Genomic DNA, 18,212 nt, shown 5'->3' with positions numbered 1-18,212 from the left:
TTGGCTGACAAACAGTAGGTGCTTAATAATTATTTGTTGAAAGAGTATATGTCCACATTACTCTGGCTTGGATACCCTTTGGCTGTACCAACATTGTTATATGCCAGAGGTTCCCAAACTTTAGTCATTGAAGGATCACCTTTTTTTCCATATTCGTGTACCATTTTTACTATTATTTACTTAATATTTGTCTTTAGATAAATTCACATTTCCTATGTTCACTACATATTTAAGCCTCATCCTAAGCAATAAAATCGGTTGAGTAAAGGTGATGTCCTAGTTCCAATTTGCTAAAATAAACACATAACTGTAAAAAGTGGAAGTTTCATCCACGAACCACTTGCACACTGTAGATGATAAGCGACCGCACTTTGGGAAACCCTTTCTAAAGACCTCAGGCTGCTGCATTTCCTCAAGGAGCCCAGATCTTCTTGATTTAGGCTTTGGTTCCTTCCCATGTTATTCATTCGACAAGCATGAATCATTCTTTTGTGGCTGCCTGTGATGAGATGGCACAGTGACAAGGACTGAAGATACCACAGTCAGCAAGGAAGACACCATCCCTTCCTGATCGGATTTGCACACTAATTGGGAGGAAAGGCAATAGATAAACAAACAGATATGCTAGATAATTGCAGGTCGTGCTTAAAGCTATGAGGGAAATAAACCAGGGAGTTTAGAGAGTGACATTTGAGAGTGGTGACATTTGAACAGAGACCTGAAGATGAGAAGGACTGAGCCATGAGAGGAGCCAGGAACAGTGTTCCAGGCAGAAAGAACAGAAAGGCCTCAAGACAGGGAAGGGTAGGACTGAGGGATTCAAGAATGCCTGCCAGCTCATCTAGCTGGGCATCCGGGATGCCTTCCAGAATTGAAATGCAGGGGTGGCCCATTCTATGCCCTAGCCTGGCCGAGAATCCAGATTCGTACAGTTTGGGTGGGCCTTGGACTCTGCAAAAGTATTGTTGACTCAACAACCATACCTTCAGTTTGGGGCACATCAGAGGCCTGGATGATATCTGAGCAGCTAACTTCCCAGTGCATTGGCCAGCAGCACTGCACACTGCTCTTCTTGCTCCCTGCATGATCAGAAAACCAACCCCTGCTAACCCTTTGCAACCATTAATATATTCTGTATTCCCACCTGCATCTGCGGGAGACAAAATGGAAAGGACTCTTGACGGTCGCTGATTTCTCCCAAAGAGGCAATAGGGAATTGTGGAGGGACAGGCAGATGTTCTCTCCAACAGCTGCAGTTGTATCCCCCCACTAGGGGGCACTGTTATGCTGCAGGAAGTGGGGCAGGCTTGCAAAACTCACCCTGCAAAACTTGGTACCCCTGGGGACTCTGCAGTGTGAGATTGTAAAGCTGGGTGTTAAAAAATAAAATAAACTCCCTGACTCATACCACCGTCTCCTGGGGAGTTTGCAGATGCCTGGGAAGCATTCAGAACCGGTGGGGACTGACAGATCCTTAGGGTGGATGGAGCACAGGTGGAGAGAGGGGCCTCCATGGACACTGCAGGCAAGGAACACTGGGAGGTGGAGGTGAAGACTGGCATCAGAAGGCCACTGGGTTGATCAGCTCCATCCTCTGCCTGGGGCTGGTCACATGGAAAACTTTATGTGTTTGGCAGCAGGATACTGAAGATATTCCATTCTAACAATTTCTATGTTTTCTATGGAGTTTGATGTGAGCTCCTCTGCTGAGAGGGACAGGAAAGGGCAGGCTTTGATTATTTGCAAAGAACAGAAAAGCTCTGAAATAGTCTTGCGGAGTGGGAGAGAAAGTCGGGCAAGAGGAACATGGCGGAATTGCTAGCTGTGCTGAGACCCCTTTGTGTTGGCCATCCGGCATTAGCAGTGGAGCCAATCTGCCCTTTTTAGATGCTGTCCAGCAGCACTCTCGCTCTTCCTCCCCTCCATCTGTTTCCACTTATATTGACTTTGGGAGACTGTAAGGGGCATGCAGATCCCCTAAGCCACCATCTTGCTCCCTGGATGTTGATGTCACTGGGGACTGTCACACAGGAGCAAACTGGCTCAGAATGGATGCTGTAAAGCAAAGCCTAGCAGGAGAAAGATGCTGAGCTGCTCCCTGCAGCTCTGACCATGAATGAGGAAGCTGTGATGGGTCCTGAGCTGGCTGGGACAGATGTCAGAAGAGACTGGGTAGGAGGTTACCAGTTGGGTTTGGTTATAGATGAGATGTGGGTATTGCTGAGGCAACTGGTGGATGGTGGGGCCGTTAACTGAGACGAGGTGGGGATAAGTGGTAAGTCGAGAAAAAATAACTGAAATTTGTATGGAGAAGAACTACTCAGAGGGATAAAAAGGAAACCAAGACAGTGTGTTCCCAAAGCGAAGAAAAAAATACGTTCCTCAAGACGTAGGAGGGGGCAAGGGCCTCAGATGCCACTGGAAGGTGAGACGAGACTAGGATCAAAGGTGGAACTGGCATTTAAGGGTGTGCTCGGAGAGGGCCACTTCAGAGGGTGGGAAGCAGATGTGACAAGTCGAGGATGAATGTGAGGAGGTGGAGCCATTGAGCTTTAGTTCAAGAACTTTGGGAAGAAAAGGAGATAGAGGGCTGTGGGAGAGGGACGGATGACCGCCTTTTTGAAAACAAAAAAGACAAACTGTACGGTATGGCGACTACAGTTAATTACACTGTATTGTGTATTTGGAAATTGCTAAGAGAGGGAATCTTAAAAGTTCTCATCATGAGAAAAAGAAATGGTAACTATGTGAGGTGACAGATGTTCACCAGACTTCTTGTGATGATCATTTCACAGTATATACAACAATTGAATCATCATGTTGTATACCTGAAACTAATATAATGTGATATGTCAATTATATCTCAATAAAAAAATGAAGAAGAAAATACTTACACTAAAGGGGGAAATTAAATGGAGAAAGAGGAACCCAGTGCTTTACGGTTTTCATGGAACTCTCCTGTTGATCCAGCTTAGACCTCAAACAGCCAGGTGAAGTCCACATTATCATCATCCACATCTCACAATGAGGAAACTACTCGGAAAGTCCCAAAGCCAGGAAATGGGAAAGCTGGGCCTCAAATCTGGGTCTTCTGAATCAAACCATCCACATTTCCTCACCTAACATCAATGAGCCAATTTCATTTAACGCAAGAAACCTTCACCGACTGCAGTCTGTGCCAGTGTTGCCAGGACGGCTGTTAAGACTTCGATAGTGAAAGTGGGGGCCGTGACTAGCAGGTCAGCCTCACCTCGGAGCCTGTTAAAAATGCAGAATCTTGGGCCCCCGCCCGGAAACTTACAATCAGGATCTGCATTTTAACAAGACCCCCAGGCAGTTCAAATGCACATTGTGTGAGAAGCACTGACTCAAGGGACCCACTCTCCCTAAAAAATGGAGAAGGCTTAAGTGTGAGGAAGGACTCCAAAAGCCCAGACTAAGAAAGCAGTGAGGGATCCAGAGTTACCCCCAGAAGACGCCCTGATAGTGCCCCCACGGCCAGGCCAGCCTAGCCACAAATGGCACCTGAGAAATTGAGGTCCAGTTGCCTGGAAACTTACCAGAGCTGTACATGCAGCAGCCAAAACCATTCACTCCACACCCACGATCGCCCTTCCTCCTTTCTGAGCCAAGCTTGTTGAGAGAGGAGCTGAACACTCTCTGCTTCCCTTATCCTTGCTTCCCACCCACACCTTTCCTCCCCCTCACTCCATGAAACTGCTTCCACACAGGTGATCTCAAGAATATCAACGGAGACTTTTAACATAGTTCTTTACGCTGCAAAGAATACATGCTCACGGCAAAGGAAAAGAAATCCAAGGAGTGAAGGATGGTAAAGGCGGAAATGAAGTCCCATTCTATACTACAGTCCATCCCGGGTCCCCAAGGTTATTCCTCAGACGTCATCACTGGTAGCAGTTGACTGTGTTTCCTTTTAGAGATGGTTTACGCATATCCATACTAGCATATATTTGTGTATTTTGTGTGTAAACAGGCGCATACTGAACTCGCTCTTCTGAAAGTTGCTTTTTTCACTTAATAATGCATCTTGGTCTTCTTTCTGTGTCCATATCTGTAGACCTACCTCATTTTTTAACAGCCACATAATCATCTATTGTCTGGCCTCACCATAGTTCCTTTAACCAGCTCCCTACTAATGGACATGCAGGTTGTTTCTGGTCTCTTTCTATTAGTAGTTGGGTCAATGCCAACGCTATAACAAACCCCAGGACCAAAGTGTGTCTTGCTCACAATAGTCCAAGGGGGCTGTTTTCCTAGTTGTAGGTGGTGTTCCATGCCTCTTCTGCCTTTTGGACCTGCCCCCTTCTAGGGCCTCTGAGTTCTCTGCATTCAGCTGGTGGACAGAACAGACAGCGAAGAACACACACCTACTTTGTAAGCATCTTGGCCTGGAGGAAACACACTGTACTTCTAATCACTGTCCATGGCGAGAACCAGCCACAGGGCCCACCTGGATGCAGGGGGTGCTGGGAAGTGTAGTCCTTGGCTGGGCAGGCCGTCGGGAAACAGCTATACTCTGGAGGGGTGCCAGGGGACCTTAGGTGGATGCCTCCCCATCTCTGCCACAAAGGCTGCAACGAACGTCCTTGCAGACAGGTGTTTATGTGCTTGTACAATTAAACTTCCAGAAGTGGAGTTACTGGGTTAAAGGGGATGTGCAGTTTACATTTGGGTAGAAAATATCTAATTGTCCTCCTAAAAACTGCATTGACTTATGCTCCTACCAACACTGAGAATACTTAGTTCTACACACTCCTGCCAGCAATGACTCTTACAATTTTTAAAAATATATTTCCCAGTCTTATAGGTGAATAATATTATCTTATGGTTTTAATTTGCATTTCTTTAATTTTAAGAAAGATGAAGTATCTTTCCGTATCTTTATTTTCCATTTGTAGCTCTTTCACTATTAGCTCTTGTCACGGCCTCTGTTCCTTTGTGTTACCAGCTGCTTCTCTCTTCCTTATTGATTTGCAAGAACTTTGGAAAAGTATATCAAATATATAAATATATATGTTTGTGTGTATATATATATATGAAATCATCCACTTTTGTTTTTCCTATCTTATATGCTGCAAATATTTTTCCAATTAGTCATTTTCCTTTTATTTTATTTATGGTATCTTTCCATCTCTGAGACTTACATTTTTTTGGTAGTCTAACTTTTCAGTCTTTTCCTTTCATGATTTTTGTCTCATGCTTAGAAAGGCTGTCCTCATGCCAAGATTAATTTTATATCCTCACGTTTTCTTCTCTTGCTAGAGTCACACTTGAATCCAGATTCTGCAACTTGCTGCGTTGCTTTGATGATTGACTTTGGTTCTGGGTGTCCCAGTTTTCCTCAGCCCACAAACAAGACTCAGGGAGGGCCTGCCTCCTGGAGTTACTGTGAAGACAGAGAGATGCCTCCTAGAGAGCAGGGAGCCGCACCTGGCCCCCCGGCACTGCGCGGGAAGTCTCAGGGGTCGGCTTACGTCCAGTGTGTCTATGACCATGTCTCCATCAGCTCGGGCTGTGTGATAGTGGGATGTATCATACGAAATATATATATTGGTCTCCATCCCTGTTCCTGGCACAGAGCTCCTAAAATCCTTGGAATTTCCTAAGTGATGAGAATGATCAAGGTGTCTGGTTATGTTAATGAGGTGACTTTTGGACCACACCTGAAGGATGGGGGCTGGTTGCCAGGAGAACCAAATTTGTGATTCTCACCCCTCTGACTCCGGGGAGTGACAAGGGACAGGAGATGGAGTTTAACCACCAATGGCCAATGATTTAATCAACCATGCTTATGTAATGAAGCTCCATAAAACTCCAAAAGGACGGGGTTTGGGGAGCTTCAGGTTGCTGAACACCTGAAGACTAGGGGAGAGTGGTGTGCTCGGAGAGCGTGGAAGCTTGGAGCCCCTTCCCACGTTCCTTGCCCTAAGCATGTCTTCCGTCTGGCTGTTCCTGAGTTGTATCCTTTTGTAAAAAACGAGTGACCTAGTAAGTCAACTGTTTCTCTGAGTTCTGTGAGCTAATCAAGCAAATTAATCGAACCCAAGGAGGGGGTGGTGGGAACCTCTGATTTACAGCTGTCTGTCAGAAGCACAGGTGACAACCTGGACTTGCAATTGGTGTCTGCAGTGTGGGGGACAGTCCTGTAGGACTGAGCCCTAACCTGTGGGATCTGACGCTATCTCCAGGTAGATAGTGTCAGAATTGAGTTGAATGGTAGGACACCCAGCTGGAGAATTGCCTGTTGCTGTGGGGAAAAAACCCACACATCAGAATTGGGTGCAGAATCGCAGGCTGCTATAACAAAAATACCATAGACCGGAGGGCGTAAACAACAGAAATTGATTTCTCACAGGCTGGGAGTCCAGGATCAAGGTACCAGCCGATTTGGTTCCTGGTGAGGACTCTTCCTGCTTTACAGATGGATGTCTCCTTGCTGTGTCCTCACATGGTGGAGAGAGAGAGATCACCTCTGTCGTGTCTCTTCTTAGAAGAGCACTAAGCCCATTTGTGAGGGCTCCACCATCATGACCTAATTACCTCACAGGCCCCACCTCCAAACATCGTCACACTGGGGATGAGGGCATCACCTTATGAATTTGGGGGGGACACAAACATTTAGTCTGTAGCAGACTATGTGTATGGCTGACGTATGCTGCATGCCCCCCCTTTTTTAAGATATACAACGTGATGATTTAACATACATATACATTGTGAAATGATTACCACAGCCAAGTTAATAACACATCCATCACCTCACATACTTACCATTTTGTGTGCATTTTGTGTAGTAAGAACACTTAAGATCTACTCTTTTAGCAAATTTCGAGTATGCAATACAGTATTATTAACTACAGTCACAATGCTGTGCAATAGATCCCCAGAGCTTATTCGTCTTATAACTGAAAATTTGTACCCTTTGACCAACATCTTCCCATTTCCTCAACCCCCAGCCCTGGTAACCACCATTCTACCCTCTGGTTCTATGAGTTCGACATATAGGTTCCACGTATAAGTGAAATCATGTAGTATTTGTCCTTCTGTGTCTGGCTTATTTCACTCGGCCATAAAAAAAAGGGGGGAAATCCTGCCATTTGCCACAGCGTGGGTGAACGTGGAGGACATCGTGCTCAGTGAAGTAAGCTGAGTGCCCATTTCTTATGCGTAGCAAGTGACAGAACTCAAACTCAGGGCTCTTTGCTTCCAAACCCCATGCTCACAGCCAGCCACTGAAGCAGCCCCGGCCCCTGACCATCGCTGCACGGGTATATCGGGCAGGGAGGATCCTTTCTGGTCCCCGCCTGTCACACGGCAGGCCTCAGGACAAATTCCACAATGCACAGGGGTGGTGGACAGACGAGGCTTTGCTGGGGAAACTCGCAAGCCAAGGGCCTTGATAGAAGAGGCAGGCATGGGTCACTCTGTTCCCTCACCGTCAGCCTGAGGGACATGTCAGGGTCTGGACAAACTGGCTTTAGGCCCCAGGGAAGGGCCTCCCCCCGCCACACCTCCATCCGCTTCCTTCTTCATAGGGTGGGAGTGAGAGCAGCCTCACCAGCTGGGGGATAATCAAACTTCAGGGACATCAGGCAGGCTGGGCTTAGGTGCCAGCTGTTTACAGGAGTTAGCCGGGAAAGCCTGCTGCCCGGCCCCTGGAGACCTTGATGACCGGTGGGAAACTGGGTTCTGGCAGAGCCCCTCCTGCCAGAGGGAGGATGCCACCAGCCCTTGTGGGAAGCTGAGTTCAGGTGCTGTCCCTCACACTGGGAGAAGGTGACTTCCTCCACCCCTGTGGGCCACAAGGCTGTTATCACCTTGAGGACAGAGACTATACCATGCTTATCTTTGTATCCCTGGCATACAGTAGGTACTCAATAAATGTTTGATTGATGAAAGAACACATGGATGCATACCAGGCACAGGACAGGCATTGTCGATATAGAGATGTGACAGTCATGATCCCTGCCTTCTGTGACCTTACACTCTAAGGCGATGATAGACACAGATAATGCGTAAGATGTGGGCCATGTCTACAGCGGGTACCATGGAATCACAGGGTGACAAATGCCTAACTCTTCCCGGAAGCGGGAAATAATGAGGACACAGTCAGGGAAGGCTCTGTGGTGGAGGTGATGAGGAGCTAAGAGCTGAGAGCAGCTTTGCCTGACAGGCTACAGAGGGCTTCCCTCAAAGGGCACATGTCAAAGGTCCCGTAGCACGAAAAGTACCGTCTGGCAGGGAGGACTCTGAATCATCCTGTCTGGCCAGAGCCCGGGGTGGCCATGGGCCAGAATAAGAAAAGCCACATAAATCCTGTTAAGGCCTTTATCCTGTGAGCAATGAAGAATTATTGATGGAGTTCACGCTGGGATGTAATGTTTTGCTCCTGGGTCACATAAGTGTGAGGATTTGGGGCTCTGGACGTGGGAGGAAGTGGTTCTCATTTCTCTTCCCGACCAGACGAGTATAAACGGCCACAGGTGCTGGGCCTGCGCCCCGCTCAGCACATGTGGCTTTAACAGGTTTCGTTTTAAGAACCAGTTTCTTGCAATAAAGCTTTTCCCCTCCTCTTCCGCTCCTAATTATCCCTCCAAGGAGCCTGGTTGCCCAGTTAGGAGCTAATAAATCACTGAAGGCCCCCAGGCAGCGAGGCCTTCCAGAACACAGACACGGAATGTACAGACTTAGCAGAAAATGAAATGTTCCAGAGGGTTCTAGCGGTAATAATCAGAGGTGTGCCAATTCTGTAAGTTCCCAGTGAGGCCCTGCTCAGACGGGCTCCCAGGAGCTAACACACACACACGGGATGTCCCTTGTGTGGACAGTGGGGCCAACGCAGCTGTCTCTGCCCCACTAGGTGGGTCAAAAAATATCATTTCCAGAGAGCCTCCAGCTGACAAGAGAGTATTTAGATTTTTTTCTTTTTTTGGAGGGGCCACAGGAAATCTGTGCTTTTTCCCTCGGGAAGAAGATAGAGTACAGACTTTGGTGGTTGGGGGAGGCACATGTCTCAGCTGGCACACAAGTGTGCTTCTTCCTGATTGTTCTCAGATTAAAGCCCGCCTTTCTGTTTCCCGTCAGCAAATATTTACTACACCCCCACTAAGTGCCAGTCAGCCCCTTGGTGCTGAGAATACAGCTGTGAACAAGACAGACACCAACCCTATTCTTTGGAATTTACAGTCTACAGTTGGGGGCGGGGATGGCAGAGACACAGACATAAAAATAAATATATGGCATATTAGATAGTGATGAGTGCAATCGTGTTATTTATGAGAGTAGCTTTTATTGAGGGCACACCTCCCAAGCTTCTCTGATCATAAGAATCATGGAGAAGCTTGTTAAAAATGTAGATTCCTGGACGGCACCCCAAGCCCATTGAATCCAAATGCACAGAGGAGGGGCCTGGAATTCTTTTTCCCAAGGTGCTCCCCAGGTGATGCTCATGAACAGCTGTATTATATCACAGGCTAAGTGGCTAAAGGAACACGTGGGCTGCACCAGTGCTGCTTAGGCCCAGGGTCCTCTGGGGAGCTTTAGAACTGCAGGTGCCCAGGCCCCACTCCCGGATTGCTGATTTCATCAGTCTGCCGTGGGGCCCAGCCATTTACATATCTCCAAAACCCTCCAGGTGGTCCCAGTGTGCAACTTGACTTCCCCACTCCCTCCCCTCCGGCCTCACTGCAGAGTGACCACAGCCCCGTCCTCTCTCAACACTAGAGGGAGCCTTGGGCAAAGCACCATGTGCAGGGGGCAAAACAGAAATGGCATGAGATGCGTTCCTTTAAATCTCATTTTAGCTTCTTCCGTTGGAGATTTGGGTGGACGCAAAGCCTGGACTACCTCAGTCTGTGAGCCTGAGCACCTGTGGCCGTGACGCACTCTTAAACCAGTGCAATGATCCTCCCTCCCCAGGACTCTCTGCTAAAACCTTTCTCTGCCCAAGGCCAGAATGCTGGGAAAAGGCCGGGCTTCATAAACTGACACTAGTCACTTCTGAGGACCCAAGGTAACCTCTCAATAGGCACCTACCTTTGACACTGGATCTTTGATCAATTTATTGAGCACCTATGTTGTGCCAAGTATTGTGCTAGGCAAAACTGAACAGGAAACGCATTGCCCAAGTTGCTGAAAATCTATTGATATGAATGGATGCGTAGCTAATAGGTTCCACAAAATGGGATGAGGCTCCTGGTGGCTGGGTGCACAGAGTGTCACGCAGTTACAAAAGGTCCAGGGCGGGTATGACTTTTGGCTTGAATCGGAAAGAGGAGAAAAAGTTCACCAGGGTGAAGAGTCAAGAAAGATGACCCAGAGTCTTAAAAAATAAAAACAAAACACTCAGCAAGTGCAAAACACACGAAAGGGCAGGCTGTGTTTGGGGAGTGGATTTTGTGTTCAGCACGGCATGAGCATCGGGTTACCAGGAGGTGGCAAGAGATGAGTTCTGGGAAGGTAGGCAGCAGCCTGAGTACCAAGTCAAGGAACATGGGCTTCATTCAAAGGATAACTGAGGGTTGACAAGATTGAATTTGCTTTAGGAAAGTTTCCCTGGTGGACACAGAATGCAGAGTGGATTGAAAGTGAGAAGAGAATAGAAGCATGGAGGTCAGAGAGAAATCTCTTGTCAGAGGAATAGATGACAAGGCCCTGAGGCTCTATGAGTGGGCTAGGAAAGGAGGGAGAGAGGTGAGAGCTTACAAGAACGAAAGACCTTAGATGTGAGGAGGAATCAAGATTGATTGTGGAGCTAGCTTGGTGGCATAGTGGTTAAGTTCACGTGCTCCACTTTGGCAGCCCAGGGTCCGTGGGTTCAGATCCCGGGTGCAGACCTATACACTGCTCATCAAGCCGTGCTGTGGTGGCGTACCACATACAAAAAATAGAGGAAGATTGCCACAGATGTTAGCTCAGGGACAATCTTACCCAAGCAAAAAGAGGAAGATTGGCAACAGATGGTAGCTCAGGGCCAATCTTCCTCACCAAAAAACAATAGATAAACACAAAGAGTGATTCTGAGGTTTTTCTGCTTTGTGAGTAGATTCATGGTGATATAATTTGCAAGAACAGGCAAAAGAGAGAAGTCAGTTTGGGGAAGAAGATGGCGAGTTCAGTTGTTGAGGTGAGGTGTCCAGTCCACAGACAGTTGGACATTCTGTCTGGAGCATGTGGAAAGTTGGGGCTGCAGTCACAGACTTGGGAGTCAGCAGCTCCCAGGTGGTGGTTAAAGGCTGGGAAAGGAACGAGGTCATCCAGGAAGACACAGGTGGACTGAGAGCAGTGGGAGGCAGACCTGCAGGAAGATCCAGAATGGTTTGGAGAGAGTTGGGAATTTGAAAATGGGGCGAGGGCTTCAGTGCGTAACCGGATTAGACAGGTTGTTGGTTTCATTTAAATTCTAAAAATATTGGTGGAGACCTTACTTGCGCCGTGGACTGTGGTAGACTCTGGAGATGGAGATGCTAATAAGGGGCGCCCTGCCCTGCCTTCATGGAGCTTACAATCAAGTTGGGTGAGCGTAGCTTGCACACAGAGGCAGCTAGGTTGTGAAAGATAGGTCAGAGTTCTTGGGTTGCAAGCAACGGAAACCAACTCTGACTATCTTCAAGTAATAATAAGTTTTTAGAAGGATGTGTTGTAACTTACAGAATACAGGGGAAAGTAGAAGAATCGGGTCTCAGAAAGGGCAAGAACCAAGACAGCTGAGGGGATTTGGTAAGAAAAACTGATAAAGAGATTCTTCCAGGTTCCTATGCCTGGTAGGAAGATTCAGTCCAAGCATTTTCAGTCTTTATGAGACTTTTTTTTGTCTTTATGACACAACTGGCACTGATCGGCTTAACTTCAGTGATGCACCCACCCCTTGGCCTGCTAAGATTTTATCCAAAGCAGGAGTAGAAGCTCCTTAAAGAAAAATCTGGAGGCTGTTACCAGATGTAGGGAAAATTGTTGCTGAGCAGGTTAGAATAACAGATGGGAGGTGAGGAAGTCCAAATGGTGAGTCTTAGACTCTCTTCCAGTAATTTATGCAGAGCTACCTGGAAAAGACAGGAGACTGAAGCTTAGAGGGTTTCAGGGTGAGAAAAGTTCAGCTATTTGTTAACAGCTGGAAACAAGTAAGCAAAATTTAAAGGATGACATGAAGAGGAAAAATGAGCCTTGAGGAAAAGTCTAATGCACACTCCCACATGTGCACAGAGTGGGGACATGTAGCTTCAGTCTCCAAGCACGCTATTGTCACACAGGCCTCGGATGCTCCATTCCAGTGACCTAAGGAGAAAGAAATACGTAAGGGCGTCCTTTGGTGGGACAGAGAAAATTGGAAGTACACAGGAGCCATTCGACTCAGGCCTGAGGATGCGTGTGTGGTGGTGTTCACGGTCTGGTGTTCACATCTTTCTTAGTTTTGTAATTAGGTTTTGCAGCTGCTATGCCAATTAGGAATCAGAAGGGTGGAGCTTCACTTACGTGCACAGCCGGGGGATGACGTGATGCTCCAAAGATCAGTGGAGCAGGTCAGAGTTTTCCAAACTGGTAACAGAGAGAGACGTTAACTTGTGCTCCTGGCAAAAGTTCATAGCTCTTTAGTCAAATAAGCTTGGGAAATGCTGCATCCTCAGTTCCGCTCCGGGATGTTCTTTAGTGTATTAAAGGATATTGCAGAGAAATCTATTTAATGGCTTCTCAGGTCAACTTTTTTGTGTTAGGGAAGACCTTTATATCAATAACCCCATTAGAGTTTGGAAAGTCTTTAAGTTTAAATGCCCTGTTGCATTTATATAATTTTGTCTACTCTCATCCTAAAGGCTAACACCTAATTACAACATGTACCGGGGTCATATTATAATAGAGTTGGATTTCTAAGAAAATCTAGCCAAAGAATTCTATTCAAGAGCACTTGTAATTTTTCGCTAATAAAGATATCCTATTTATGGGGCCGGCCTGGTGGCGCAGTGAAGTTCTCACGTTCCACTTCTTGGTGGCCCAGGGTTCGCTGGTTCCTATCCCAGGGTGTGGACATGGCACCGCTTGGCAAAAGCCATGCTGTGGTAGGCATCCCACATATAAAGCAGAGGAAGATGGGCATGGATGTTAGCTCAGGGCCAGTCTTCCTCAGCAAAAAGAGGAGGATTGGAAGTAGTTAGCTCAGGGCTAATCTTCCTCAAAAAAAAAAAAAAGATATCCTATTTAAAAAAATAATGGCCTACTCAACATTAATAAATACTATTAAAATTTTCAACTCACAAGGGTCCATTATAGACCTTACGCCTGGAAGGAAAATATCAGTTCTATCAGCCTGTCCGTTGCACAGTGACTTTGAAGGTTCAGGGGATAATGGGCAGGTTTGCAGGGAAAGCAGTAAGGGAAGGCACCTGAGAGCGTAGGTGGACAGGTGAGCCCCTGCCTGCCTTGTCCTCGGAGACTCGTGGGAGGGGCGCAGGATGGGTGCAGATAACAGTCAGTTTCAATATGGAGGAGAGAAAGGATGAAGTGTGCACCTTTCAGTGTAGTGGGACACTAGTTGTGTGTTTGGGTGGGTGACAGGAGTGGGAGCTTATGGTAAGAATTTGGAACACTTACTATGAAGAGTGATGGGGGGGTCTGTAAAGACAAACATAAAGATTATTGAGCAGTGCTGAGGGTTAAATTAATACAAATATAAACGATTCAGTTGTCAGGATCAGCAACTTTCTCTACTGCTGTTTGTCAACCGAGAGACAGAATGAGAATGCCTGAAGGGTTGGAAGGATGCATTACTAGAGACTGGAAGAGCAAATAGTACAGGGAAAGTAACGATGATGATGATGATGATGATAACGACGATATTGATGATGATGATATTGATGATGATGCTATTGAAATGATTGTCCATTGGGTTCAGAGAAGGTGTGGAAGAAAGTAAAATCAAGAGGACCATAGATGAATTTGAAAATCAGATATAATGAGTTTGAGACTGCGGTAAAGGAGAAAGAAATAAGGTTGTAATCTGTGTTAGTCTCCTGGGGCAGCCATACCAAATTACCACAAACTGGGGGGCGTAAAACAGCAGAAATGTATTCTTTCACATTTTTGGAGGCCAGAAGTCAGAACCCAAATTGTCGGCAAGGTTGGCTCCTTGCAGAGGCTCTGAGGGAGAATCCGCTCCAAGCTTCTCTCCTTGCGTCTGGCGGCTGCCAACAATCCTTGGCATTTCTTGGCTTGTAGACATATAACTCCATGCTCTGCCTCCTTCTTCACCTTGCCTTCTTCTCTGTGTGTCTCTTCCCTGCTTCTCTTCTAGAGACACTCCTCTTTGGATTTGGGGCCCACCCTAATCCAAAAGGATCTCATCTCGGGAGCCTTAATTTACTTACATCCGCAAACACCCTTTTTTCAAATAAGGTCACATTCGTAGGTTCTGAGTGGACATATCTTTTGGAAGGTCACCATTGAACCCACCACGTGGTCCTAGAGTAGAATTTCAGAGTGAACCATTTCATAGTTAGGGCAATTCCAGTGACAAGACCGAAGAGATGGCCGTGAGGAAGAGTTGCTAAAAGGAAAGAGAAAAGTGGAGATACTTGGTCCAACAACTGTGAGGCCACGTTATTGGAGGGAGATGATGATAGGAGCTGGGAGGAAGACGACTAGGAACCAGGAGTCTATATTCCAGGGGACGTGAGGATGAATGCTTTGAGGATTGGTAAATCATGGTGTCAGGCCTGGGGAAAGTGATCTAGAGGTGGTTCTCAACTCTGCCTTCACATTGCATCATCGGAGGGGCTTTCTAAAAGCACCCACTCCCAAATGTGTTTAATCAGGTGGTCTAGGATCAGTTGTCTGGTTTTTTGTGTTTTGTTTGTTTAATCCCTCAGGTGGTCTAATGTGCAGCCAGGATTAAGAAAAACCAGTTTAAGGTAAAGCCTGACCTTCAGAAAGAAGTAGCAACTGGGAGCCAGGAGTGTTCCCCTCCATCGAGGCCTGAAAGAGACACTCCTGGGAAGGTGACTTCAGAGTTTCCCACCTCATTCCCTAAAGTCTCAAGCAGAGCCAGGAAATTAAAAATTAACAGAGCGAGAGCTTGCATTGCCGGACTTCGACCGGGGCCCCGATGGGCCTGGAGTCCTGCGCTTCTTCAGGCTTATGCTGAGGGTGTATTTGAGATGTGTTTCAGGAGGAAAAGACATCAGAACCCGTTTCTGAAACACTTGCTATTCCTACAAAACAAGCCTTCCTCCGCCTCGCCCCCCAAAATTTTCTTAATATATTTGGAGAAGCATCTTTTGCCAGGACAATATTTGATGGCTTCCTTTGTATTTTTGAATATGTAATAAATGCATTAAAAATTTCAAGCAGCATAAAAGATTATACAAGAAAAAGTCTTTCTCATTTATCCCCGACCTCCTCGCTCTGCTTTCATCTCAAGTCCCCTCCCCGGGAGCAACCACTTTTATCAGTTGCTTGTGTATCCTTCCTGAGGAGAACAGGCTGTATCTTGCCTTTTTTCATCTTGGGAATCATTCCCTATTAGTACATACAGATCTGCCCAACTCTATTAATTGGCTCTTCTATAATTTATTTAACCCATACTGATGGACATTTAGGTTATTTCCCGTCTTAAAGCAAACCTGTTAAAGATCTTTTTAAAAAAATCAACCAGAGTTAAAGTAGGTTTCTCACCGGAGAGAGACAGTCAAGTGTAGTGATTACAGACAACAATACTGTGTTATAAAAATCAAGCTTGCTGAAAGACTCGATCATAAGGTGTGTTCCTCACCAGGTGAGAGCAGCTGGGCCTCAAATGTCACAGAGGAGAGAAGGGACTCCATTAGGGAGGCGGGTGTAGGGCAATGATCTCCCTGGGCCCCTCGGGGAACCCTGTCCGATGATGTTCTGTTTCTGCCCCGCAGAAGCCTGATGCCCCGGACCCTCGAGAGCCAGATCACACTGGAGAAGACGCCCAGCTACTTCGTCACTCAAGAGGCCCCTCGACGGATCTTCAACATGTCCCGAGACACCAAGCTGATCGTGGTGGTGCGGAACCCAGTGACCCGCGCCATCTCCGATTACACCCAGACGCTCTCCAAGAAGCCGGACATCCCCACCTTCGAGGGCCTGTCCTTCCGCAACCGCACGCTGGGCCTGGTGGACGTGTCGTGGAACGCCATCCGCATCGGCATGTACGTGCTGCACCTGGAGAGCTGGCTGCAGTACTTTCCCCTGGCTCAGATCCACTTCGTCAGCGGCGAGCGTCTCATCACTGACCCGGCGGGCGAGATGGGGCGGGTCCAGGACTTCCTGGGCATTAAGAGGTTCATCACGGACAAGCACTTCTACTTCAACAAGACCAAAGGATTCCCTTGCTTGAAAAAAACAGAATCGAGCCTCCTGCCTCGGTGCCTGGGCAAATCGAAAGGCAGAACTCATGTACAGATCGATCCTGAAGTCATAGACCAGCTCCGGGAATTTTATAGACCTTATAATATTAAATTTTATGAAACTGTTGGGCAGGACTTCAGGTGGGAATAAGCCACCAAGATGCAAAGGCTCTTCTGCTGTCTCTTCCCTGAGGTTTGCCCTTAGAGACTATGACCCTCTTCCCCCAGCAAACCCAGCCTCCAGCCTCCTTTCCCCACCTTGGGTTCCATCATCCTGGAACCAGGAAGCCCAGCTAAGGCCAAGAATCCAGGGGTGCCTGCCGCTAGGTCTCCCAAGTCTGTCCAGGCAAAGTTGATCCGCTTCTGGCATGTCCAGTCAATTCTGAATCATTTCCCTTTGGCCCGTAACAGGCCTTGGGAAATTGCTTTAAGAAGAGTGGGTCTTCCAATTATGATAGATATTGTAAGTGGTGATGGTTCTGTTGCTATGAACACAGCAGTCTGTCCTTGTCCCTGTCGCCCCAGAGTGGGCTTGTTAATTCCAAGAGGCATGTACCTCCCCTCTAAGCTTTACTCTCCGGAGCCGCGCTGGTTGTGGGATGGGAAACCATCCTCATCCTCCTGACCTTGGCAGCCCATGGAGAGTTTGCAGAACTGGAAGCACACCCTGGGCACTCCCAAGAGACAGACCCTTTAATGATGAAATAAACCCGAGATTTCAAAGCCTGTGATCTCAACAGTGCTTGAAGGGTAACTGTCTCTGAAAACCACTTTGTGACTCTCCCTGCTCCCTCTGGACAAAAGCACATACTCCTGCTCTTACGGGTACTCTCCTCACGTGAGCTTTCATGTTTGGCATGCAACAGAATCATGCTTGTCCATGTGAAATAAATATAGCTCTCTCGTGTCCTTAGCGCTGGGCTCTTCTCTGTAAGCCAGGCCTGGAGCACAGCTCCTTCACTCAACTCCTCCCATACAAGACGGGGCTGGTGCTGGGGCTGGGCTGGGAGGGCATGGGCGAGAAGCCAGAGTGGGTGATGGGGAAAAGAGGTTCTTGCTGGCAGAGGCTGGTGCAGACATGTCATGTGGGACCATCCTCTTTCTGAAACGTAAATCTGATTGGGCCAGCTCTCTGCTCAAGCTTTACATCTGAAGCGCCAAACTAGATGCCCAGGGGCTGATAGAAGATCAGACATGTTTTTGCTTGGCCAGCATGACGTTTTGAAATAATTTCTAAAATTTAAAATTTGAGTGTTTCCATAGAAAAATATGGGTTTCCAGATTCGGTTTTTTTAGTGGAGACACGGCTACACTGAGCCTGTACCCAGCATGGCAACAATTGGCCACCGCCTTTAGATGGCGTTTTCCAATCCCCACCGAGCACCCCCCCTCACTGATTGACATCATCTGCCTGGCCCCCAGGCATTTGCGTTCACAACCCTGCTTTGGGTGTGGACTGTGACCTCAGAATAAAGTCTAAATCCTCCAGTACAGTGCCCAAGACAACCTCAGTTACAGTTTCCGCATCCCTCAGCCTCTGCTCCAGCCTCACAGAACTGCAGGCCTTTTCTTGGCTCCTTCAAGTCTCTGTGCCTTTGCCTGGAATGCTTTCCGCGGCCCCTGGCCCCCACGTCTCCAGCTGACGGAAGCTCTCATAAGACTTCACTCCAGTGTCACTTGCTTGATATCTGTGAGGCCATCCCCAGCCAGGCTCTCTCTTTGCTTGTCTGCATTTAGTTGGTGGTTTGTACGTAGCTTTTATCACACTGGATTTTCATGATTTGTGTAAATATGTTTCCACCATAGACCTTGCCTCTTTGAGGGTCAAGACTG

At 47.3% G+C, this 18,212-nt stretch overlaps 1 protein-coding gene across 1 annotated transcript in view; it reads left to right on the top strand.

The window, feature by feature from the left end:
* HS3ST2 (heparan sulfate-glucosamine 3-sulfotransferase 2) overlaps positions 1–17,292 on the top strand; it is an 81,747-nt gene extending 64,455 nt beyond the window's left edge. Inside the window, exon 2 of the mRNA XM_070568344.1 lies at positions 15,912–17,292. Within this exon, the coding sequence (XP_070424445.1) occupies positions 15,912–16,530 (619 nt within the window). The 3' untranslated portion in view covers positions 16,531–17,292. The remainder of the gene's footprint in view (positions 1–15,911) is intronic.
* The last annotated feature ends 920 nt before the right edge of the window (positions 17,293–18,212 follow it).

Source organism: Equus przewalskii, chromosome 12 (assembly GCF_037783145.1).
Source record: "Equus przewalskii isolate Varuska chromosome 12, EquPr2, whole genome shotgun sequence".
Classification (NCBI taxonomy): Eukaryota; Metazoa; Chordata; class Mammalia; order Perissodactyla; family Equidae; genus Equus; species Equus przewalskii.
The sequence above is the reverse complement of the archived record's forward strand: the minus strand, read 5'-3'. Positions and strand labels throughout refer to the sequence as shown.